Raw genomic sequence first — 24,951 nt, forward strand, 5'->3', positions numbered from 1 at the left:
GAGCATAGCTGGTTTTGCAACAAATTGTATTAAAAGTCATCCGCTTTGGAGCAGAGACGCACTTCATTTCATCAGAAGCACAGATGAAATGAGAAGGAGCTCCCAAACCTTGGTGCCTTTTACATTTGTTAGCAGGAAAGCTTGTACCAGATTCCCAACTCTCCTTCTGCAGTGGCTGAATTCAAGAGGGTAAGTGATCTACCGTCCCCTTAAATTGAAACTTTATTGAAATGTAATTAAAATTATGCACTTTAAATACATTGTAAAAGTGTAGTTTGCATCCCTTCCCCCCATTTTTGAAAATCTCCCCCTGCCAGACAGCTTTGATGGTGGCGATGCAAGAAATGACCTAAACATCAGAAACAGAAAACCATCAACGCCAAGAGAGATTTGCAAGCCACACACAAGAGAAGTGGGAAAAAGTGAGACATGTAGGAAGGAGGGCAAAGCCTACCCCAAATTTTAAAAACAAAAGATCTACCAAGGCACTGATAGGATTTTTCCAGGGATGGGAACAAAATATGCTTGTAATCCTGAGACAGAATTGTGATTATTATGACACCAGCCTGTCATTTCTTAATAATAGCAATTGATATAGCACCATTGAGCATATGTGATGCTTAACACAGTAAAGTAAAATACTGAATTTGAATTCTGATGAGACGATGCACAGAAGTGTCAAAGATCCTTGCACAGAGGGCTTCCTTCCCTCCTGACCCCAAGCAAGGGAAGCTTTCCTTTGATGCAACATTCATATTTCAAGAAACACAGCCTATAAGGCAGAACTACACATCTGTATTCTTGTCCCAGTTGAACTAAGAAGCATCAAATGGGACCTGAAACCAATTTGCTTCTGCAGAACCATTTCTCTAGGTCATGAGAAACATTCCTCTTTCTGCCTTTTTTTAAAAAAATATTTTTATCCCACCTTTACTACTTTTAGATGTAACTCAAGGTGGGGAACAGGTCTAATATTCCTTCTTCTTCCTGTTTTCCCCACAACAACAACCCTGTGAGGTGAGTTTGGCTGAGAGAGAGGAACTGGCCCAAAGTCATCCAGCTGGCTTTCATGCCTAAGGTGGGACCAGAACTCATGGTCTCCTGTTGATTGGTTCAAAGTCAGCCAGCTCATTTTCATGCCTAAGGCAGGACTAGAACTCACAGCCTCCTGGTTTTTAGCCTAATGCCTTCACTACTAGATCAGACTGGCTCTCTCTTTTATTACTGGCCCAAGATATTATTCTGATTGAAGCAAACATCTATCCTGACTTTTTGGGTCAGTACACAGTGGTGATATTTTAAATTAAAATACTGGGGAAATGGTTCTTGTTCTCCTACTCCTCTCCAACAGCTCTCAAGAGTCATTCTTTCTCCATTTCCTTGCTTTATAAGTTGCTGCTACGTCTATCTCCTCCGTCGTATGTCCTCCTTCACCTCTTGCTGGATTTATTCTACTCTTGACAATTTCTCTCCAACTCACGTGAATGTCTTGAGCTTACCGTTCAGTCACGCCAACTCAACCATTGGCCGAAACGTGCGGCTTCTACACCACTATTCTGGCAATCTTTTTTTAAACCCTTTTGTATCTAAAAACTGTCTGGAACAGGCTCCAGAAATGTCAGCAACATTTATGTGTATTGATAAAAGGCACCAAGCATGCGTCTAAAACGTTTGCTTTTACAGGTAGTCCTTGACATACGATCATTTGCTTTGTGACCCATTGAAGTCACGACTGATTTCAAAAAGGGGACTCAAAACCAGATTTGAAATTTTGAGTGTTGGACCCACCTTGCGGGCATCAGGGGTTGGGAACATCTCGCCATATTTACAGTTATTCGTAGTGTCCCTCAGTCACATGACTGCAAGGGTTTTGCTGAAAACGGATATTTCCATTTGGGGGGCAAAAATTTCCCCCAAGGGAATCATGGGTTCACTTAATGACAGTGGCCTCTGCTTAACAACTGCCACATTCACTATATGACTACAGCTTTCATGACTGTTATGACATGCGACCATAACAGGCAGACTCCTTTATGGTCATCCGTGAAGGACTATCTGTAAGGCAGTTAAGAGAGGAAAGAGCAAGAAAGAATTAAACATGGATTGGACAGTTGGAACAGAATTAGTAAAATGTGGCAGAACTTCTCTTGAAAAAGATCTCCAACCTAGGGGAAATGTTCTGTTTTACTCCAAGAGTAGCTACTCCTTATAGCACATGGAAGCAGGATGCCAGAACTTCGAATGGTCCTGTTGCAAAACATCGAGAAATCATACCAAATCTGAGAAAAAGGTTTCTTCCTATTAGTAGTTTAGAAAGATGTAGTAGGTCTGCTGGATTGGGGGAAAAAAGTCCATTGTTTGATTGTAGGCTTAAGTCCCTTCTTGTCTTCTCCAATGGAATTTTCTCCCCTACCCCAAAATAGCAGCATTAGACAAAATTAAAATGGCATCCGTCTGCCCCGAATTTATCCAAGTCTGCATGGACTGATACGTAGAGAAAGCAAAGAGGGAATATTTCTCCATTATTATTTTTCTTCAGCACTGACAATGGTCAATGGAAGCACTCGGGGTAGTAAAACACTGTTCCTTCGAAATGGAGAGAGGTTGGCCCAAGAAAGTTAGAAGGCGAGCTTTTTCGGAACTTCCCAAGAAAATTCACTTCTTCCAAAATGACCGTAACAAGCCGTTTTCTGATAAATGGGCTTCTTTAAATCCAGATCCCTAAGTGTAAACAAAAAAAAAAAGTTATTAAAGTTGCTTCCCCCCAGGGGTGGGTTCCAAATTTTTTTACTGCTGGTTCTGTAGGCGTGGCTTGTTTGGTGGGTGTGGCTTAGTGGTCATGTGACTGGGTGGGTGTAGTTTGGTAGTCATGTGACTGGATGGGCGTGGTTTGGTGGTCATATGACTGTGGGCGTGGTTTGGTGGTCATACGACTGTGTGGGCGTGGCCAACTTGACATCACTCACGTCAAGGGTTAGGGTTAAGGTGCCTGGCCTCTCCTCACCTCAAAGACCGCCATATGTGTACATACATATTACATAGTATAGAGTGTATATAGGCACACAAAAAGATACATTATCTACTATATATACTGTATGTGTATGTACACACACAGAGAGCTTTTAAAACTATACACATTCAAGCTCACTTACTACATTTGGAAAAACACACCCAGAATCCACTTTCTACCACACACTTAACTATAACTTCTATACATTTAGAACATTACACACACCTTCAGATATTCTTCCCTACCTAGCTTGCACATGACTGTTAGAGCCAGGAGAGGTCATGGATTGAGTAAAATGTGGTGAAACTCACTTAACAACGCTCTTGTTTAGCAACCAAAATTTTGGGCTCAATTGTGGTCATAAGTCAAGGACTATCTTGCCTTCCTCTGCATGGCAGCCTTGTCCTAGTAAACTCCTTTTCCTTTCTGGCAATTTTCCTCTGTTGGAGGCACCAAAACAGTCTAGACGATATAAGGTTTCCTGCTGGAGCAGGGGGTTGGACTAGATGGCCTCCAACGTCCCTTCCAGCCCTAGAGTGCTATCCTGTTTCAAAGCGTCTTCTTAAGCCACGTCTAGTGCCAGGGTTTGTGGTCCTTCCTTCCTTCCTCTTCTTTCTTTCTCTTTCTTTCTCTTTCTTTCTTTCTCTCTCTTTTCTCTCTCTCTCTCTCTTCCTCCCTCCTTTCCTTTCCTCCTTAAATGCCAGCAAAACCCACCACTTTGCTCCTAAAGTGGTCTAGCGCAGAGGTCTCCAACCTTGGCAACTTTTAGACTTGTGGACTTCAACTCCCAGAGTTCCTCAGCCAGCTGGCTGAGGAACTCTGGGAGTTGAAGTCCACAAATCTTAAAGTTGCCAAGGTTGGAGATCCCTGCCCTAGACAAACAACCCACATCGCATCTGTTTTACGGGAGGAGGTTCAATTCATTGCCCGGTTAAAGACTGAAATGAAATGCTCCAATGACATTCGGTTCCAGATCAGATCAGGCTTTTTTTTTTTTTTTGCATGAAGGAGGAACACGGAGCGAATGAAAACAAAAAGCCTCCAGCCTCCAATGCGAAGCAAATTAAAGCCTCTTTCTCTCCTTCTCTTCCCCCCCTCCCCCTGCTTCCCTTTTACCTTTGTTTAATGCAAGAAGCAGCAGGCAAGAAGCAGCAGGGGACAGAAGCAGCAGCCACTGACTTGGAGACCACATGGAGTCGTTCACGTGTTCTCCGGCAAGCTGTTTTCTCTCCCCTGCTCTCTTGCTGGGAGAGAGAGAAAGAGAGTTGTTTGCAGCACTGTGTTTTGGGGACCCATCCGGAAAGCCTGGCACAGAGAAACAGCCAGGTTGAAGGCCAGTACTTTCAGCGCCCACGAGAAACTGCTCCTTGGCCCCAGCCATGTGTTTTCAAGCTCGGGCTGCTTGGAATGAAAAGCTAGTGCTAGTGAAAACACATGGCTGGGGCTGAGGAGTGGTTCCTCAATGGTGCTGATTTACCTTCCCTTCTACCACCAGCCATGGGAGGAAGGAGGTAAGATCACGAGCCCGGCGGGGATGGGTGGGGGGGCGCAGCAAGCTAGGCCACAGGCAGCATGGTCTGGAATGGAGCCGGGCTGGGCCGTGGCAGCTTAGCCAGGCACGCGAGCCCGGTGGAGACAGTGGGAGGGGCCATGGCAAGCGACAGGGACGGGAGGCTAGCGCGACTTGCATGCTTACCTGAGGAGGCAACTCAGCTGGGGTACAGGGCAGGCACTGTATGGGAAGGCAGTTTAGGCAGGCAAGCTGCAGAGCAGATTGTGCGCATGCACAAGTGCCACACAGTCTGCTCTGCTGCCCAGGAGGTGACTGGGTGGGGCAAGTGGGCGGGGCGAGCAAGTGGCGACCAGTTCGGGGGCGTGGCCAGCCAGCCATCTTTACTGGTTTGGCGAATTATCGGTACCGGATCGCCCGAACTGGTGCAAACCGGTAGGAACCCACCACTGCTTCCCCCACCCCTTGGATGCGGGCTACACTGGTATTCCTCGACTTACAAGAATTCATTTAATGGCCGTTTGAAGTTAGGATGGCACTGAAAAAAATGACTTAGGAAAAGTGACTTAGGACTGTTTATCACACTTACAACCTTTGCAACATCACAGGACTGAAATTCAGACACTTGGTAAATAACTCACATTTATGATGGTTGCAGTGTCCCAGGGTCATGTGATCCCCTTTTGCAACCTTCTTGACAAGCAAAGTCAACGGGGAAACCAGATAAGGCAGCCATTGATCTCCAATAAATGATGAGTTTCCCTGCCCCACACTTACTTATCTGATAAGCTATGAGGCAAAAGTTTTGAACAAACAGACTTTTCATTGGTATCTTGATGACCATTCCAGACCAGAACACTGACCTCAATAGGCCTCTTGGTTGTTCCAGCAAGGTACTTGTTATGAAAGGAGATACCACAAGCCAGTGCCACAACAAACTGCTTTAAAAGGTCCAGGTGTACGTGGAATGAGCTACTAGTCAAGGTTACATTAAAAAAAAAAAAAAAGCAGCAACCATGGTCATTTTAATAAAGGAATTTATATACATCCATTTCACTTCTGGATCAATCTGGGCCAGAAGAAAACATGAGCTTTTTTGAAGGCCAATTTTTCCTTGTGACGTTCACTGAAAATCTCTGGAACATTTTGTCCTACAGACGAGTCAATCTTTTCACTCAAAAAACTCCAGGCTCTCGCTTGGATAATTAGCCCTTTACTGACAGAACTGCTGGCACACCTATAAATCTGCCCCTTGTCAGAGGTCAGGTTTTAAGCCCTGGAACTGTCTAACATTTGAAACCAAGACTCTTTTCCCACTTGGCCAAATTGTAGCAAGAACTATTTGAAGAGGGAGAGTTGTTGAGTATGAAACTGGAACCCTCCAGAGTGACATATTTGAAATGGTTTCTCTCTCACTCTCTCTCTCTCTCTCTCTCTCTCTCTCTCACTCACTCACACCCACACCCACACACCAGGAGTATCATACTCCCAAGGATGGGAGAGCACACCATAAATACTTCCCAGTCAGAGCCTGATTCTTTTGGAAAAACTCAAAATGGAATGGAAGGAAGTTCAGATTTTCATTCAGTTTCCAGGACTAGAAAAGCAACAGTTTCCACCATTTGTTTCTACACTGCTCCAAAGTGAAATACTCACTTGACAATGGCTCCGGGTCGAAGGTCAAAATTTTGGTGGACAATGTTGAGCAGCTCTTGCTCAGTGTAGGCAGAGGTACCATAGGTGAACAAGGAGATGGACAGCGGCTCAGCCACTCCAATAGCGTAGGCAACCTAGGTGGCAAGAAGGAGACACTTTGAGGCTGGCTTTGTACATGTCATCCACAGATTCATTTGGTGGCCACTCCTTTAGTCAGTAAAAAGGGGAGGTCCAGGTTTTGAGAAGAAGGGAGAAAACTGTCCATGATTGTCCAAAGATTCAAATAAAGAATGGCATTAATCAGAAAGAACAGAGGACCAATTTAGTTTAGTTTAGTTTTAGTTTTATTAAATTTGTATACCGCCCTACTCCCGAAGGACTCAGGGCGGTGAACAGGCACAGGATAAAATACAGAAATACAAAAGTTAGAAACAATTTAAAACCAAATTAAATAATTTAGCCCAAGACAATTAAAAATCCCAATAATTTAAAACAAATTAAAATTTCAGTTTAAAAATTTAAAAGAAAGGGGAGAAAATTAGGCCAGGCCGGCTTGCTGGAATAGGAGGGTCTTAAGAGCACGGCGGAAAGTGCGCAGATCCGGGATCCTCCTTATCTCCGGGGGGAGCTCGTTCCAGATAGTGGGTGCCCCCACAGAGTAGGTCCTCCCCCTGGGGGCCGCCAGTCAACACTGCTTGGCTGACGGCACCCGGAGGAGCCCCTCTCTATGAGAGCGTACCGGCCGGTGGGAGGCTGTTTGTGGTAGTAGGCAGTCCCGTAAATAACCAGGTCCTAAGCCATGGAGCGCTCTAAAGGTAGTAACCAAAACTTTGAAGCGCACCCGGAAGACCACCGGGAGCCAGTGCAGCTCGCGCAGGAGAGGTGTCACACGGGAGTGCCATGTTGCTCCCATAACCACCTGTGCGGCCGCACTCTGCGCCAGTTGGAGTCTCCAGGTGCTCTTCAAGGGGAGCCCCATTACAATAGTCCAGGCAGGAGGTGACGAGGGCATGAGTGACTGTGTGTAGGGAGTCCCGATTCAGAAAGCCACAGGGGCTGGTTCGGCAATTTATGTCAAGACCATCTACTCCCCTTCCCAAGCCATGGTGGGAGTGGAGGAGGCCACAGAAGCAGAGCACCTGCTGGGTGCCTGGCCCAAAGAGCCAGGGGATAGGTGGAAGCAGAGCAAAGCAGACCCAGCCCTCAAGTGGAGGGTATTGGGACAGACATGCTGCAGGCACTCCCAAGAGTGGGGATTCCCGCTGCCGTTATGCAGCCAGTCACTAGCGGGCCTCCTGGAGCAGTTCAGCCAATTTAGCATGGGCAGCACAGCTCAGCTTCTTGGAGCTGGGCAGCCCAGATGGGAACTGGTTCAACCCACATTCACCTTTCCCAAGCCATGAAGCTGCAGCACCACTGAGTGGAACGTCTGCCTCCTTTCACTCAGCATGAAGTGGGTTGTACCATAACCACACACGTTGGGCCCAGTCTACTGAAGTGACAGCCATCACTAGAATCAGAATGGTGCAGCAGCAAAGCTCTTTGAGCCAGTCCAGTCCGGTGCTACAGGGACCACAACTGGGGCTGTTGGGACCTAGTATTCCACCCCAGCAACTGGTCCTCAGACTGCCTCCAGCCGACCAGATCTCTCCTGGATTGGCATTCTACCCTGGCTAGGGATGGGTGCAATACCAGTGGACACCTGCCCGACGGTCCCTTGAGACTGCCAGCCCCGTTGCCCGTAAAGAGCCGCCTTTACAGCTGAAAGGCGGCTCGAAAAACTCCGTTTCCGTAAGGAAACGAGAGACAGAGCCAGCTAGGGCAGGTAGAGCCCTCTGCGAAGTCCCCAGAGTTCTTTTTTTGTCTCTGGGGAGGAAGCAGGATGAGGCTGCCTATTTTCGCTTGCCGCTGCTCCGGGCTTCGGGAGAACTCTGCGCTTTGCAGAGCCAGGCGATGGGACCAGACCAACTAACGAAAACTAACAGATTATCTGAACAAGTAGGATGAAATCTGGACCTGGGACCCTAAATTGTAAGTATTTCCAATAACCCTAAGGCTGACTTTAAAAGTAAAGAAGAGTGGAAGGGGGGGAAACAAAGAAAGTTTAAAATGGCGACTGGCTGAGGCTTGAGAAGAAAGCCGAAAGCGAAAGTCCTTCCGTTTGACTAGTTCAATATGTTACAAAGTAATTGAGACAACAGCGCTGGCTAGAAGCGAAGAGAAAAATTCCTATTTCATGCTTCTTCCTTCTTAGAGACTTGATATTGATATTGTTTGGAGAGAAGTTTTCTTCTTTAAAGGGAAAAAAAAATCTGCTTATGTGGCAGGATGGCGTTAAAATTGACAAAGCCAGACAACCAAGCTGTGGGGGGGGGAGCTCCCCCATTTATAAACCACATGAACAAGTTTTGAGCTTGCAGATGCAGAGGAATGGCTTTAAAGATCTAACGCAATTTGTTCTGGAGGAGATGGCAAGACATGATGAGATTGTGAACCAGAACCTTGAAAAATTTAGGCAGGAAATTAAAGAGTTGGTTCAACAAAAGTATGATAAATTCAAGCAACATATGATAAATTTCTTAGACGCAATGATAAAGATGGATAAAGAGATTAATTTAGAAATAGAGTCTAAAATGAAGGAAGTTGATCACAAGATTTATAATTTGGATAATAAAATACAAAGAATTGAAAATGATTTAACAATGATTCAAGAAAATAGCTCACAAGTAGAGTCAAAAATAAAGGAAGCTGACAACAAGACTTACAATAAAATAAATAAATAAATAAATAATTTTATTTCTATACCGCCCTTCTCCCGAAGGACTCAGGGCGGTGTACAGCCAATTTAAAAACACAACACACAACAATAATTAAAAATTAAAATAATTACATAGATTTGGCCGATTTAAAACCCCAAACATTTAAAATACCCCAATTAAAATTATTAAGTTGATAGCCCTGCCTGGCAGAACAACAGGGTCTTCAGTGCGCAACGAAACACTCGGAGGTCGGAGATCTTGCGTATTTCCGGGGGCAGTTCATTCCACAGGGCTGGGGCTCCCACAGAAAAGGCCCTCCCCCTGGGTGTCGCCAGCCGACATAACTTGGCTGATGGCACCCTGAGGAGACCCTCTCTGTGGGAGCGGACTGGTCGGGGGGAGGCTATTGGTGGCAGAAGACGGTCTCGAAGGTACCCGGGTCCTATGCCATGGAGCGCTTTAAAGGTGGTAACCAACACCTTGAATCGCACACGGAAGACCACTGGGAGCCAGTGCAGCTCGCGCAGGAGGGGTGTCACGCGGGCACAACGAGTTGTGCCCATAACCACCCGCGCGGCCGCATTCTGGACCAGTTGGAGCCTCCGAGTGCTCTTCAAGGGGAGCCCCATGTAGAGAGCATTACAATAGTCCAGCCGGGAGGTGACAAGGGCATGAGTGACCGTGCGCAAGGCGTCCCGGTCCAGAAAGGGCTGCAACTGGCGGATCAGGCGAACCTGATAAAAGGCCCCCCTGGCCACGGCCGTCATATGCTCTTCTAAAGACAGCCGTGCGTCCAGGAGGACACCCAGATTGCGAGCCCTCTCTGTGGGGGGCAAAGATTCACCCCCAATAGTCAGCGATGGCACCTGCTGACTATATCGGGACGCCGGCAGCCACAGCCACTCGGTCTTGGACGGGTTGAGTCTGAGCCTGTTCCTCCCCATCCAGACCCGCACGGCCTCCAGGCAGCGAGACATCACATCAAGGGCATCGTTGGGGTGGTCTGGGGTGGAGATGTACAGCTGAGTATCATCAGCGTACAGATGACACTTCACCCCAAAACCACGGATGATCTCACCCAGTGGCTTCACATAAATGTTGAACAGAAGGGGCGAGAGGACCGACCCTTGTGGCACTCCCCATGCGAGATGCCTCGAGGTCGACCTCTGCCCCCCTGCCAACACGAACTGCGAGCGGTCGGAGAGGAAGGAGGAGAACCACCGCAGAACGGTGCCCCCTATTCCTAACCCTCTTAACCGCCGCAGCATGATACCATGGTCGATGGTATCAAAAGCCACTGAGAGATCTAATAGGACTAGGACAGAGGAGCAACCCCTGTCCCGAGCCCTCCAGAGATCATCCACCAACGCGACCAATGCCGTTTCTGTGCTGTGCCCCTGCCTGAAGCCCGACTGGCACGGGTCTAGATAGATAGCTTCATCCAGGTGCCCGGACAGTTGTCGTGCCACCACACTCTCAACAACCTTCGCCACAAAACGAAGGTTGGAGACCGGACGGTAGTTAGCTAATTCAGCCGGGTCCAGGGAAGGCTTCTTGAGGAGGGGCCTCACCACCGCCTCTTTCAAGGCGGCGGGAAAGGCACCCTCACTCAGAGAAGCAGTTATAATCCCCTGGAGCCAGCCTCGTGTAACCTCCCGGGAGGCCAGTACCAACCAGGAGGGACACGGGTCCAATAAACATGTGGCGGCACTAATCCTACCCAGAACCCTGTCCACATCCTCGGGAGCCACAGGATCAAACTCCTCCCAGATAATATTCTCAAGGCCTGCCCCTGTCTCCTCCCCTGGACTCATCCAATCGGAGTCCAAGCCATCCCGAATCCGAGCGACTTTATCATGCAGGAATTGCACAAAATCCTCAGCGCGGCCTTGCAAGGGATCTTCCCGCACTCCCCCCCGAAGAAGGGAGTGGGTCACCCTAAACAGGGCGGCTGGGCGGTTCTCTGCAGATGCGATAAGAGCGGAAAAATGGTTAGATTTCGCTGCTTTTATCGCCACTAGGTAGGTCTTGATATAAGACCTCACCTGTGTCCGGTCGGAATCAGATTGACTAGTCCTCCAAATGCTCTCTAGGCGTCTTTTCCGACGCTTCATCTCTCTCAGCTCCTCAGAGAACCAAGGAGCCAATTGAGATCGGCATCGGGTCAGAGGCCGCAAAGGCACGACGCGGTCCAAAGCTCCGGTGGCCGCACTCTCCCAGGCGGCCACCAGCTCTTCAGTCGAGTCGTGTGCCAGAGTCTCAGGAAACGGCCCAAGCTCCGTCAGGAACCTTTCGGGGTCCTTCAGGCGCCTGGGACGGAACCATTTGGTCGGTTCTGTCTCCCTGCGGCGGGGGAAAGCGGTAGGAAAGTCCAAGTGAAGGAGTGAATGATCTGTCCATGACAAGGGTTTGATGTGAGGTCCCCTCTACCAAGATCATTCAACCACTGACCAGAGACAAAAATCAGGTCCAGAGTGTGTCCCCGTATGTGAGTCGGGCCTTGAACTAACTGGGTCAGGTCCATGGCCGTCATGGAAGCCATGAACTCCCGAGCCGCCTCTGACGCCTCACCCGCAGACGGAAGGTTGAAATCCCCCATGACAATAAGTCTGGGGGTGTCAACCGCCACCCCGGCAATGACGTCGAGTAGCTCGGGCAGGGTCGCTGCCACGTGGCAGGGAGCCAGGTACGCAGTCAGCAAACCCATCTGCACCCCACGGCCCCACTTCACAAAGAGGGACTCACATCCGGCTATCTGAGGAACAGTGGTCTCCCTCGGACAAAGACTCTCCCTAATAATCACCGCCACTCCCCCACCCCTCCCCTGGGCCCTTGGCTGATGAAATGCACAGAAACCTGGTGGGCACATTTCAACGAGGGGGACCCCCCCCTCTTGGCCCAACCAGGTCTCCGTAATACCTGCCAGGTCCGCACCCCCCTCTAAAATAAGATCACAAATGAGGGGGGCTTTATTAACAACCGACCTGGCATTACACAACATCAGCCGCGGACCCTGGGCCTGAGACTCTGCACAACCCAGGACACGAGTCGCGCATTGGGGGCCGGGGTGCGTAATTACTTGTAAACAGCGTGTGCGCACCCCCAGCACATGATATGGCCCCCTGCGCCCGTCATACCTGCCCCTCCCACTCATTGTTTCAATTACACAGCCCTTCCTATCGTCCCCCTGCTCCCCGGTTAAATTTCCTTTCACGACCCCTCTGTTGCAGCCAATCGACCCATCACCCCGCTCAGTTGCTATCTGAACCCCCCCGGGTCCACTTTTACAATGCAGATAATATAAAACAAAGGATTGAAAATGAAGTCACAATGATGCAATTCAGATTTATGGAAATTGCGGTCAGAATTAGGGGAATACAGGAAAATAAAAAAGAAGATTTGAGAAAGATGTCTGCTGAAGTTCTGGCTGGGATTTTAAAGGTTAGTCCTGAAGAGGTATCCTGTAAGAAAGATATCAACTAAATACTGTTGAAAAAGCAGAAGAATTTTATTATAAGGTTCTTAAAATGGATTCAACATCTCCATGTATAACATATGAGGGGAATAAAGAAAAGCAAAATCAACAAGAGATTGAAACCCAGGCTAAGCAGATGGAGGTGGAGGTAATGGAAAAACAACAAGTTACAGAGGCCTTTTTGGATGAGCCGCTTTTGGATTCTCCTTCAGAGGTTATAGTTGGATTACCTATAAATACAAGAGAGGCGGCTTTGGATTCTAATGTGATGACTTATCAAGTTACAGACCAGCATGGAAATCAATCAGTTGATATACAATTCATAGAAAGGCAACCAGGATGGAAATCTAAGCCACAAAAAGTTAAGAAGAGAAGAAGCAGGTCCTACAAAAATAAAAACTTTTAGACTAAACAACAGTGTAATGCCAGTTACTTAAGAGACGATTAAATACATGAAAATATAGCTGAGGCAAAGTACTGGTTTATACTATTTTGAGGAGAGTGACAGATCTCTGCAGTGCTGTACTTTTGGGATGTGGAAGATGGCCTTAAATTGAGTGGATTGGAACTTTCTATTCTGGACTCTTTGACAAATGGATTACGTTTATGTTGAGCTACAAGGCAAGAGAACTATGGGATTGGGGCATGCAGAAGATCTGGTTGTTACCCTAACACGGTGGTTGGAATGAATAATCTAGATGAAAGACATTACAAAAGACACTATATGGAATATAAATATAAAGTCACTCGGGTGTTTTTTTGATATATGAAAACATTTATTATTGATGGGGGCAGATGGTAATTGAAGATACTGAACATACTGTTGGAATTAGAATTTGATGTTACCCTAACATGGGTGATGGAATTAACAATCCAATTGAAAGACATTAGAAGATATCATATGGATTACAAGCTTAAAGTCATTTGAGGATTTTATTTATATATGGAAATATTTTTTTTTAGTGGTGTGGGCAGAAGAACAAAGATATTGAAAATATTATGTATGGTAGATCTGTAGGAAAGTGGGAGGAGATAGGTTAGCTTATTGATTGTTTAGTTTAGGAAAAGGGATGTTATGTTATATTAATATACGTAAAAGATTTGAATTAAGAGATATATGCATGGGGGAGGAGGAAATGGATAGATTATGAGTAGAAATTGCTAAATCAGGATTTATTATATAATTTTACAACTGAATGTTGCTTTGAAATGTATAGTATAAGGGGGATATAATAATATTGTTAGAAAGAAAGGGTCAACATATGGGGGGTGGAGTAAAAATGATGGTAAAGTATTATATAATCTGTTACTAATTCAGGTTTTATTTTGGAGAAGCCATAGGGGGAGGGGAGGGGAGGGGGGGTTAGGGAGGAGGGGGGGAAAAAGGGGGAAAAATCTGTATTTGAAAAACTTTTTCAATTAAAAAAAAACAAAAAAAAAAAACCAAAAAGATAATAATAATAATAAAAAAAAAGACACCTGCCCCACACCAGTCCAACAACCAGTGCAATTCCAGCCACCGATCATGGCCTCGCCACTGGTACTGGTTCAGCCACTGCTGTAATTCCAGCCACCGGTCGTGACCCTACTGCTGATACCCCCCCATCAGCCAGCGCCAGCCCAGCAGCCCATGCCAGCTCTGCAGTCGGCCCCGTCAGCTGCTCCCCCTCTGCGATTTAGAGCATTTGATGGGACCCCAGGAAGGCTAGCTTACTTCCTCAATCGAGTCTGGGTTTACATTGACCATTATGGGGATCAATACCCAACCGATCGAGACTTGATTTCAGTGATTGCGGATGCCATAAATGAGGGAGAGGTGGTGGAGTGGATAGCTGAGCTAGATGATGAGGAAGGCCCGGAGCTAGAAGATGCTGATGAATTCGTCCAGCTGCTCTGAGGGCAGTTCAAAGGCCACCACTGAGTAGAAGCCGAGGCTCAGATCAAGGCGTTGAAACAAGCGGGCTGGCCTCCCAAGAAATTAGTGTGGGAGTTTTGAAGACTGGCCAGGAAACTGAGGGACTGGCTGGAGCACCTCCTTGTCTACCACTTCACAGAGGCCCTCAACCCAGACCTCCGACAAGCTTGTGGCATCAAGGGAATACTGGAACATATACAAGCATGGTATAGCACAGCAGTGGCCATGGATCTGGAGATCCACCCCCATAGGAAGCCATCTACAGAGAAACCAACTAGAAGACCCCTGGGTCACCGAACCCCAGCTAAATTGCCCGAAATACTGCAACCCACACCATCCAGGACTATCAAATGCTACCGGTGTGGTCAGCATGGTCACCGAGCATCTGAATGCTTGGCTCCATCCCTGGCCCCCCAAGCCTGGACTACCCACATCCCGGATAAGAAGGACCTGTGGAAGCTGCTGGATAAAGGGAAAATCACCAAGCAGGCTGTGGAGGTTTTGCTCCTTCCAAACAAAGTCAAGGGAACTCCAGCCAGAGAATCTCCTCCAGGCTCTGCTGAAGGGAGCAGCAGATAAGTGAAGTCATCCACCCTTTCACTATCAAGACTCAGATAGTGGTGCCAGAAATGAGGGCCCAAGGGGAAGTAGAAGCTGTCACAGACACTAGTTGCACCAGATGCCCAATCACTCTCCCCATAGTTGAACAGCTAGGCATATGCACAAGACCCCTAGCATGCCCATTCGCTTTGAACAGGTCAATGGAACACTAATAGGTGGAGCCCCTGCCATGCTTGTTATAGAACTTGTCAGACTAGAAATGGGTCACCACCAAGAACTCATCCGATTTGTCATAGCTCCAAAAATGACTGAGGCCTCACATGGCTAGACAAATGGGAACCAACCATCATGTGGGAAGACAGCTATAGGAGACTGCCCAGCAGTCCGCAGGTGCCAAGAGAGTACCGAGACCTGTCAGGAGTCTTTAGCGAGGAAGACTACAACTTCCTCCCCTCTCACCGCTAAACAGTGAATTCGTGCCAGGAGCCAAGCTGCCCAAGCTTGCCAACCTAGCGTGAGGCTTCATCCAGCCCGCAAAATCCAGAGTAGCGGTCCTAGTACTATTTAAAGAAAAAAAAAAAGATGGGGGGATGAGGCTTTGCATTGATTTTTGTGAAATTAATGCTGTGTGCATGGAGAATACCTACCCCCTCCCCCTCATGAAGGACATACTAAGCCACTTAGCCAAGGGCAAGGTGGTCACCAAACTGTCCTTCAGAGAAGCCTACTATCACATAAGAATCAAAGAAGGAGATGAATGAAAGACAGCCTTTAACTGTCCGCTTGGCAGCTTCCAATTCAAAGTCATACTGTTTGGTCTGCAGGGAGCCCCAGCAGTCTTCATGCAATTAATTAATGAAATGCTGCATAAGGTCCTACAAAAAGGGGACCTAGTTTACCTGAACAACATTCTTATATTCAGCTAAACTCTCGAGGAACATGTAAAGCTAGTGTGGCAAGTACTGAAAAAACTCCTCACCATGAAGCTCTACGCAAAGCTGTCAAAATGTGAATTCCATCAAACCTCCCTAGATTATCTAGGCTACCGAATATCCATTGGAGGGGTGGAAATGGATCCAGTAAAAGTGAAAGTGGTGCTGGACTGACAGCCCCCATGCACCCACAAACAGTTTCAAAGCTTCCTGGGGTTTGCAAACTTTTACAGGCAATTTATCCCAGCATTCGCAGAAGTTGCCCTGCCCCTAACAGAACTGTAAAAAATGTGGTCTCTTCCTGTGAAACCATGGCTGAGCCAACCCTTGCCTGGTCAATGGTCTGCCAAAGAGCCTTTGAGATATTAAAATGGCTCTTTGCCAAGGAGTCGATTCTCCAACACCTGGACCCAGAACGACGTTCATCATCCAAGCAGACACCAGTGATGTAGCCATGGCAGCCGTGTTCCTACAGAAGGCCCACAAGGACAGCTCCTACCCTGTGCCTGGGTGTCCAAGAAGCTCACCAACACCAAAAGGAGGTGGGCCATTTGGGAGAAAGACGCCTACACTGTCTGCTGGGCCCTCCTCTCCTGGAGGCATTTTCTGGAAGGGGGTAAAGTGCCCTTCGACGTCTGGACTGATCACAAAAACCTTGATGCTCTAAAAAAACCCAGAAAACTATCTCCCAAACAAATCCACTGGACAAAATACTTCAGACTATTTAAATTCGAGCTGAAGTACATCCCAGCAGGAAAAAATCTGCTAGCTGATGCCCTATTGAGAAAACCCCAATTCGACAGCCACAAGGAAGAAGTTGTTCACACCATCATTCCCCCCTTGCAATGAGCTGCACAAGGGACCACCAGGGGGCAAACCAGATGACAACCCAATCCCGGGCAGGACAAACTGACAGTGGCACTGAAAACAGCACTTCCAACTGACCCATGGCTCAGATAATAGAGACATCTTGACCATGAGAGATGGACTGGCTTGGAAGGGATCAAAACTATATGTCCCTACCAGCTTGAGACTGGAAGTGCTACAGTGCAGCCATGATTCCCAACTAGCCAGACTTTTTGTATTTTTGAAAACCCTGCACCTGGCCAGGTGGCAATTTTGGTGGCCAAAAATGAAAGCTGATGTAGAGGACTATATAAAAAGCTGTGCCACCTGTGCGGCCATGAAGATGAGACCAGGGAAACTTCCTGGGCTCCTCCAACAAGTAGCTAGCTCCAGCTGACCTTGGGAGGAAATTGCAATGGATTTTATAGTCAAGCTCCTAGAGAGTGGGGGAAATACAGTCATTTGGACAGTAATCGACTTATTTTCAAAGCAAGCCCACTTTACAGCCTATTCAAGATTGCCATAAGCGAAAAAACTGGCAAAGATGTTCATCAAACAGATTTACCGACTGCACAGACTCCTCAGACCAAGGAGTCCAATTCACAGTTAAATTTTGGAGAGAGTTCCTGTGATTGGTCAGATCCACACAAGGATTTAGCTCGGCTTTCCATCCGAGTACGAACGTACCTGCGGAATGAGTGAACTCAATGGTGGAACAATATATAAGATGTTATGTGGATTACGAACAAGAGAACTGGGCAGACCTGCTGCCATTTGCAGAAGGGCTTAAAACAACGCTGTGCACAGTAGCACCGGATTAAGCCCCTTCAAGGTCACCAGCTGCATGGACTTTGTACCCATGCCCGAACTGCCCAGAGAACCCCCCTCCTCCATGACCCTGACTGAGTGGATGGAGTTGCAGAGGAAGGGCTGGGAGAACACTAAAAAAGTACTAGCAGAAGCTGCTGAGGCATATAAAAAGCAACTGGACAAACATTGATTTCTTCAGCCTCCCTTCTGTGTGGGAGATCGGGTTTATCTATCAACCAAATACATAAAATTAAAACTGCCTAGTAGAAAGCTGGGACCTATGTCTTCAGGTCCATTCCCAATACTGAAAGTAATTAACCCAGTGACAGTTCAACTTAACCTCCCCCATATTCTAGGAAAAGTGCATCCTGTTTTCCACTGTAGTCTGCTGAAGCCAGCCATCGGGTCTAGATTAAGACCGCAGACCAGGGGTGAAATGCTCCCGGTTCAGACTGGATCGCCCGATCCGGTAGCGATGGAGGCGGGTGGTTCGGAGAACCAGTAGCAAAAATCCCTGCCCCCCCCCATTGCCCAGCTGAGCCGCGCAATCATCAGAGGCTTTTTAAAAAAATTTTAAAAGCATTTTTTCTACAACCTCTTTGGCCAAAAAAATGCTTTTAAAAGTAAAAAAAAAAGCCTCTGATGATCGTGCGGCTCAGCTGGGATCAACAGAAGCTTTAAAAACCATGTTTTCTACCTCTTCGGCTGAAGAGGTTATAGAAAAAATGTTTTTAAAAGGAAAAAAAGTTTCTGCCAATCAGGCAAGTCAGCTGGGATCATCAGAGGCTTTAAAAGCATTTTTTTTACAACCTCTTCGGCTGTAGAAAAAATGGTTTTAAAAGTAAAAAAAAAAGTTGGCCACGCCCATTCAGTCATATTACCCACCCACCCCACCAAGCCACTCCCACAGAACCGGTAGTAACAAATTTTACATTTCACCACTGCCGCAGACTCGACCACCTCCCAACTGTGGTGGTGCAAGGAGAAATCCATTACGAAGTTAAAAAGATTTTAGACTCTAGATTGTAGAGAGGTTGATTGCAATATTTAGTTCATTGGAAAGGGTACCCTTTGTCTGAAGCTACCTGGTTAAAAGCTGGGATGTAAAAGCAGACAGGCTAGTGAAACAATTCCATGATAAATATCCTGATAAGCCAAAGGGTCCCCCTGGGGGAGGGGAGAGGTGGTTAGTCTTTTGAATTAACCCCCTGTGTTACTCTCATTACAGGACACAATCTTCTGATGACTAGCATGGCAGGGGTGGCCTGTCAGGCCTGGAAGCCATCTTTTGCATTAGACTTTCAGGCCTGGCACATTTAGCGCTGTGGGAAACTGGAAGGGGGGATTGTATGGAGCATTATAGTCATAATAACATTGCTTTCTCAGAGAGTCAAGGACATCTTGCCCTACAGCTGGAGGGGTGTGACTAGGAGGCATCTCCAGTTGGGACAGTGCTTTGATTGGACCACGTGATGTTCATGTGGGTGCTGGGCAGGGACTTGGTCTTGCCTTTGGGTGGGGAAAACCTGGAAGCTTTCAGATTCAGGTTTTCCCAGATGTGCCAATATGATACAAGATAGATAGATAGATAGATAGATAGATAGATAGATAGATAGATAGATAGATAGATAAATAGATAGATAAATAGATAGATAAATAGATAGATAGATATAGATAGATAGATGATAGAGATGATAGAGATAGATAGATAGATGATAGACAAGAGAGAGAGGGGGGGAGGGAGAGAAAGAAAGGTAACAATTCTATCAGTAGATATCTGGTTTTATGGCTGTAATAAACTGGTCATAAAATGTCACTTACCTGAACCAGAACCCGACGACACAGCCCTGCTTTCACTAAAGATTTGGCCACCCACCGGGCTGCGTAGGCCGCTGATCGGTCCACTTTTGTGTAGTCCTTGCCCGAGAAAGCTCCACCTCCATGGGCTCCCCATCCACCGTAAGTATCCACAATGATTTTCCGGCCAGTAACTCCTGCATCACCCTGCAATATTGCAAGACCAAATGTCCAATATCGTTTTTTACCAAGTGTTTTGGAAAATGTTTCATGATAGCCCCCCCTCCCCCCAAAAGACCAAGAAAGCCTTCAAAGATGAAAGAAGATGTCTTTTGTTTAGCTAATAATACTTGCCTCCAGACCGTAAATTGAAATCCTGTCAAAATTTGGCTTAGGAAATTTTGAGTAACCCTCAAAACAAATTCAACTATGCATGTGTCTCTTAGTGCAGGATCAGAATTATAATGCTTTTGGTCAAACCAATCAAGGGAAGAGAATTCTTCTGCACTACTGTAGAAAAAGTGCAGAGAAGAGCAAATAGGATGATTAGGGGATTGGGGGCTAAAACATATGAAGAATAGTTACATGAACTGGGTATGATTAGTCTAATGAGGAGAAGGATCAGGAGAGACATAATAGCATCTTCCAATATTTGAGGGGCTGCCACAGAGAGGAGGGGGTCAAGCTATTTTCCAAGCCACCCGAAGGCCGGACAAGGAATAATGGATGGAAACTGAACAAGGAGAGATTCAACCTGGAAATAAGGAGAGATTTTCTGGCAGTGAGGACAATCAACCCATGGAACAGAAGTTGCCTCCGGAAGTTGTGGGAGCTTCATCACTGGAAACTTTCAAGAAGAGATTGGACAGCCATTTGTCAGAAATGGTGTATGGTCTCCTGCTTGGACAGGGTGTTGGACTAGATGACCTACAAGGTCCCTTCCAACTCTGTTAATCTAATTCAAACTTGAACTCTCCTGAATAATAGATTCTACTGTCAGACTGTTCTTACTATTAGAAAAGGTTTCCTAACTTTCATATAGAATCCACTTGTCTGTCATTTAACTCTGTTATTTTCTGTCCAGTACCAAAGCGATAGGGAATAGGATATCTGGCCTTCTGGCTGACATCTTCTCAGGTATCTTCAGAGGCCTATCACATCCTCCTCAATCTCCTCCTTCTTCTAAGACCCTCCCAGTTTCCTCAAAACTCTCTATTTAGGGTGCAGTTTCTAGTTGTCTACCATCCTGGTCACTGTTCTTTTGAACCTGTTCTGGTTTTTCCAGATCCTCATAAAAACGTGGTTTCCCCAAATCCGACACAATACTGTCTCATAACTCTATCATGATATGTTGCTTTGTTCAAGGAAATTTGGTAAATAACATTTGACAGAACACAGGAGAATTTGATGGATCAGAAAGGAGCTCAGAGGCAGATAAACCTGGATTTCTTGAAATCAGATAGTGTGGGTCAGTATACCTGGGACAAGGGGTGCCTCCAAGCTCTAAAATGGGTCTCCAGCATTAATCCAGAGGGAAGTCATGTTTTTGGTTAAAAAGAATAAGAATCCAGGAATATTTATTTATCCTATTTAGAGACACCCATCTCCCGCATTGCTACAACAGGTGACTCTACAGGTAATCCTTGATTTACAACAGTTCATTTAGTGACCGTTCAAAGTTACAATGGCACTGAAAAAAGGGATTTATGTCCGTTCTTCACACAAACACTGCAGCATCCCCATGATCACATGATCAAAATTCACATGCCTGGCTACCGACTCATATTTATGACAATTGCAGCATCCTGAGGTGATCCCCTTTTGTGGCCTTCTGACAAGCCAAGTCAATGGGGAAGCCAGATTCCCTTAACAACTGTGTTATTAATTTAACGCAGTGGCGCAGTGATTAGAATGCAATCCTGCAGGCTACTTCTGCAGACTACCAGCTGCCTGCAGTTCAGCAGTTCGAATCTCACCAGGCTCAAGGTTGACTCAACGTTCCATCCTTCCCAGGTCGGTGAAATGAGGACCCAAATTGTTGGGGGCAAGAGGCTGACTCTGTAAACTGCTTAGAGAGGGCTGTAAAAGCACTAAGGGCTAAGAGCTATTGCTATTAGCAATTGCAGTGATTCATTTAACCACTGGGGAGAGAAATGTCATAAAATGGGGAAAAATTTACTTAACAAATGTTTCACTTAGCAGCAGAAATCTTGGTCTCAACTGAGATTGTACGTCGAGGACTGCCTGTATTGGGTCCAATATAAAAAGGTGACTTTGACAGTTCAGAAAGGTGTGAGGCGAAAGGCGCACCTGTGGCCCTCCAATGACAAAACGGCCGCTGGGTTGAAGGTGGTAAACGGTATTGTCATCCAAGTAGTGGGCTGGCACCACAGCTTTGATCACGTTTTCTTGCAAGGCCTTGCGCATGGAATCCAAGGAAATGCCTTCATCATGCTGCACAGAGATGACAATGGTATGAACCCGCACAGGGATGACTGCTCCATCTTCCTGGACATATTGAACTGTGATCTGAAAACAAATGATGAAAGGGAGATTTAGGCTGGGCTGGAAAGAGGAAGGAATGTAAGGAACCTTTGTTCTTTGCAAGATGTTTAAAAGGATGGAGGATCGTCGCTCTTCAGATTCAAATAAACATTTCTCTCTGGTCTATGGAGATTTTTTGTCAGCCAGGTCACAGTTTCCTAAAGGTGCTTTTTCTCAAGAGACACCTGGGACTTTCTGATTTTTCTTTGAAGATGTTTTGCTTCTCATCCAAGAAGCTTCTTCAGCTCTGATTCTTTGGCGTTGTTTCGCTTCTTCATGAAATGTCTTCAAAGAAAAAAATCAGAAAGTCCAGTTGCTTCTTGAAAAATCACCTTTGGGATTTCTCTGTGGTGACCTAATTCTTGTTGGGATTATATCATGTCCCACTGCTACAATCGTATGCTGTGTTGGCTCTCCTTAATGTTTTCTGCCTGGCTAAACAAGTCCTTATAGGTGGAGTGGGATAGATGATTGGCTAATAAATAGCTAGTGGAAAGTAATGTCCTTCTCCGTTCATATATACTGTGAACTCCTGCTACTCTAAAAAGTGTGCACAAAGAAAAAAAAAACAAGAGAACTGGCTGGCATTGATATCAAAATTGTTTCCAAATATCTGATGGGATAAGTGAGAGTTATGTACAACCTTGACTCACACGGATGGAAGGCACAGAAGTTGTTAATTGTCACCAGATGAGCTGATATTGCAATGTAACAAGGAATACAGGTGCAACCCCAGAAGCAGGAAGAGAATTATCCTCAAATTATGAACATCCATGCAAAAATCTGTTCAGTTAGCAGGGAGAAAGATTTTAATTTTATCCTGTAGATATATACCTTGTCAGACACGTGCTATAAAGTTGACTCAACACAGAGAAAAGTAAAATTTTACACTTAAGCAAGAAAAACCAAATGTATAGGTACAGATTAGGTGAAACTTGGTTTGGAGTCCTAGTAGACAATCATGTAAAAATGAGCCAGCAGTGTGCTGCGGAAGCCAAAAAAGCCAACACAGTTCTAGGCTGCATAAACAGAGGGATAGAATCAAGATCACGTGAAGTGGTTTCCGGTTGACGTCACTGTGCTAGCAAGATGAGCATGGAGACTGCTCCTGCCTCACTCTTGCAAACTTCTTAGCCTGGGCGGCTTTTATGCCGGCGGCAGCCCCGGAGAGGCAGCCATAAGCGGAGAGGAGCAATAGTGTGGAGTGATGACCTGGCACGCGAAGGCGAATCTCTCCTGTCACAGGCTGGAAAGATGGCGCCAGTCATGGTGGCCCCAAAACGATGACTTCACCGTACTGGAAGGGAAACCCGATCGCAGGTGGGCAAGGAGTCCCTTTCTAATTTATATTATTTTACTTTGAGATGGATCTTTGATTCCTTTGATCCCCCTATTTTGAGTGTTCGTGGTGGCAGAAAAAGAGTTAACTTGAGTGCCATTCTTTCGATTGGAGCTGAGACAGGGAAAGTGGCTGTTTGTTTATTATACCATGAACTCTTTGGCCACTACTGAGCTGAGTTGATAGAAAGATCTTCGAAAGAAACATCATGGAAAAGGATTTGTATCTGATTGCTGGAAAGTCTTTGGGTGGATCACCCCACTCCCTCTCGTTGATGGGTGGTGTTTACTCTTGACTTCTTTGTGGATTAAGAATTGTGACTTGAATGGGCGGATTTATCCCCCTCCAAAGCCTTTTTCTTCCTGCTTTCTGTTTGATCATTATTGAGCGTGCGGAATAGCAACCTGCCTCCCTCTAGTGGTGAACTTTAAAATTACAATACACACTGAGTCTCCAGAAGAGGAGAGATCTGAATTTGCTTTTATATTTGACTGAATGAATTACCCCCATTGATTATCATCCTTATTGACTAAATTTGATTTGAAGGTTTCAGAATATAATTTATTTCTGGAATTGGCTAATTTAAGGGTGTTTTTTTCTTTTTTTTCTTTTTTGATTAGTTAATTAACTAAATTAATACTGAAACAGACTAACTATTGGATTAAGTTATATTGTTTGGTGATTAATTATCTCGGCGAATCTCTGTAAGCAGAACTGACTACACAATTATCATAATTAAATTTGAAAGCGATTGGCCATATCTCTACAAGCAAGATGTTGAGTGCAACAATCGTGACAACCACAAAAGCGGGGGGGAAAGTTTTGACACTCCCAACAGTCGCTACTCCTGTCACACCTACATCATCATCATCATCCTTTAAATCTCTGGATGATCTAGCTGCTACAGGGAAACCTCCATCGTTATCAAATCTACAGAACATGTTGCAGGCAATGTATGAGGTGATGACAAAAAACCAAGAAGTTATCTCCAAAAACTTAGAGGACTTAACATCAGATCTTAAAGGGGAGCTGGGAGCTGTCAGAAATGATATTAAAATGTTGAACGAGAGACTGGAAGGTGTGCAGGGGGTGTTGACACAACAGGAGAGTAAAGTACAAGATGTAGAGAAGAGAGTGGGACGATGTGAGGAGAGACTGGATGGAAATGAAAGAGAGCAGTTCTCAGTGAATAGGGCCCTCGAAGAATAAATTATTTTTCTCGAGATGGAAAGATCAGCTTTTTATTTGAGGATACAAAATGTGGTGGAAGAACGGGGGGAGCCTCTAAGAGATACAGTGGCAGACATTCTGGCTGGGATTCTGGAGATAGCTAAGGAAGATGTTCTGAGAGATATTGATGACGTTTTCCGTGTACATACGAGTTACGCCAGGAGGCAGAAACTTCCGATAGAGGTCCATGTTAGGTTATCCAAGAAAGCACTTAGGGAAGAAGTGATTTTGAAGTCCAGAGACAAAACGGTAACATATAAAGACAAACAACTGATAATTCTGAAACAACTCCCCAGACAGGTACGGGAATTACGGCGAAATTATCATTTCTTAACTGCTCAACTAAGAAAACACAGAGTGCTATATAGGTGGCTATTACTGGAAGGGTTACAATTTACACGGGCAGATAAAAAAGTGAGAATTGACAACCTTAGAGATGCCAGAGATTTTCTTATCAGATATATGAACCCCTCAGAATCAGATGTGGGAGAAGAGTCGGAGAGCAAGAGTGGGGAACAATTATTAGAGGAGGAAGAGAGAGGGGAACCAGAATAGCTAGGCGGGAGA

The 24,951-nt window shown here is 45.9% G+C and overlaps 1 protein-coding gene across 3 annotated transcripts in view; it reads right to left on the reverse strand.

Annotated features, from left to right (window-relative positions):
• Nucleotides 1-204: 204 nt before the first annotated feature.
• LOC117675759 (S-adenosylmethionine synthase) overlaps nt 205-24,951 on the reverse strand; it is a 60,224-nt gene continuing 35,477 nt past the window's right edge. For 2 of the 3 annotated variants that reach the window (XM_034434724.3, XM_087872332.1), the window contains 4 exons: nt 21,582-21,800; nt 19,296-19,478; nt 6,177-6,310; nt 205-2,721 (listed from right to left, as the gene is read on the reverse strand). In XM_034434724.3, coding sequence (XP_034290615.1) covers nt 2,619-2,721; nt 6,177-6,310; nt 19,296-19,478; nt 21,582-21,800 — 639 coding nt within the window. In that variant the 3' untranslated portion in view covers nt 205-2,618. The remainder of the gene's footprint in view (nt 2,722-6,176; nt 6,311-19,295; nt 19,479-21,581; nt 21,801-24,951) is intronic. The other variant, XM_087872333.1, reaches the window with a different exon arrangement.

This window comes from Pantherophis guttatus, chromosome 6, assembly GCF_059756535.1.
Source record: "Pantherophis guttatus breed Tessera chromosome 6, ASM5975653v1, whole genome shotgun sequence".
Taxonomy (NCBI): Eukaryota; Metazoa; Chordata; class Lepidosauria; order Squamata; family Colubridae; genus Pantherophis; species Pantherophis guttatus.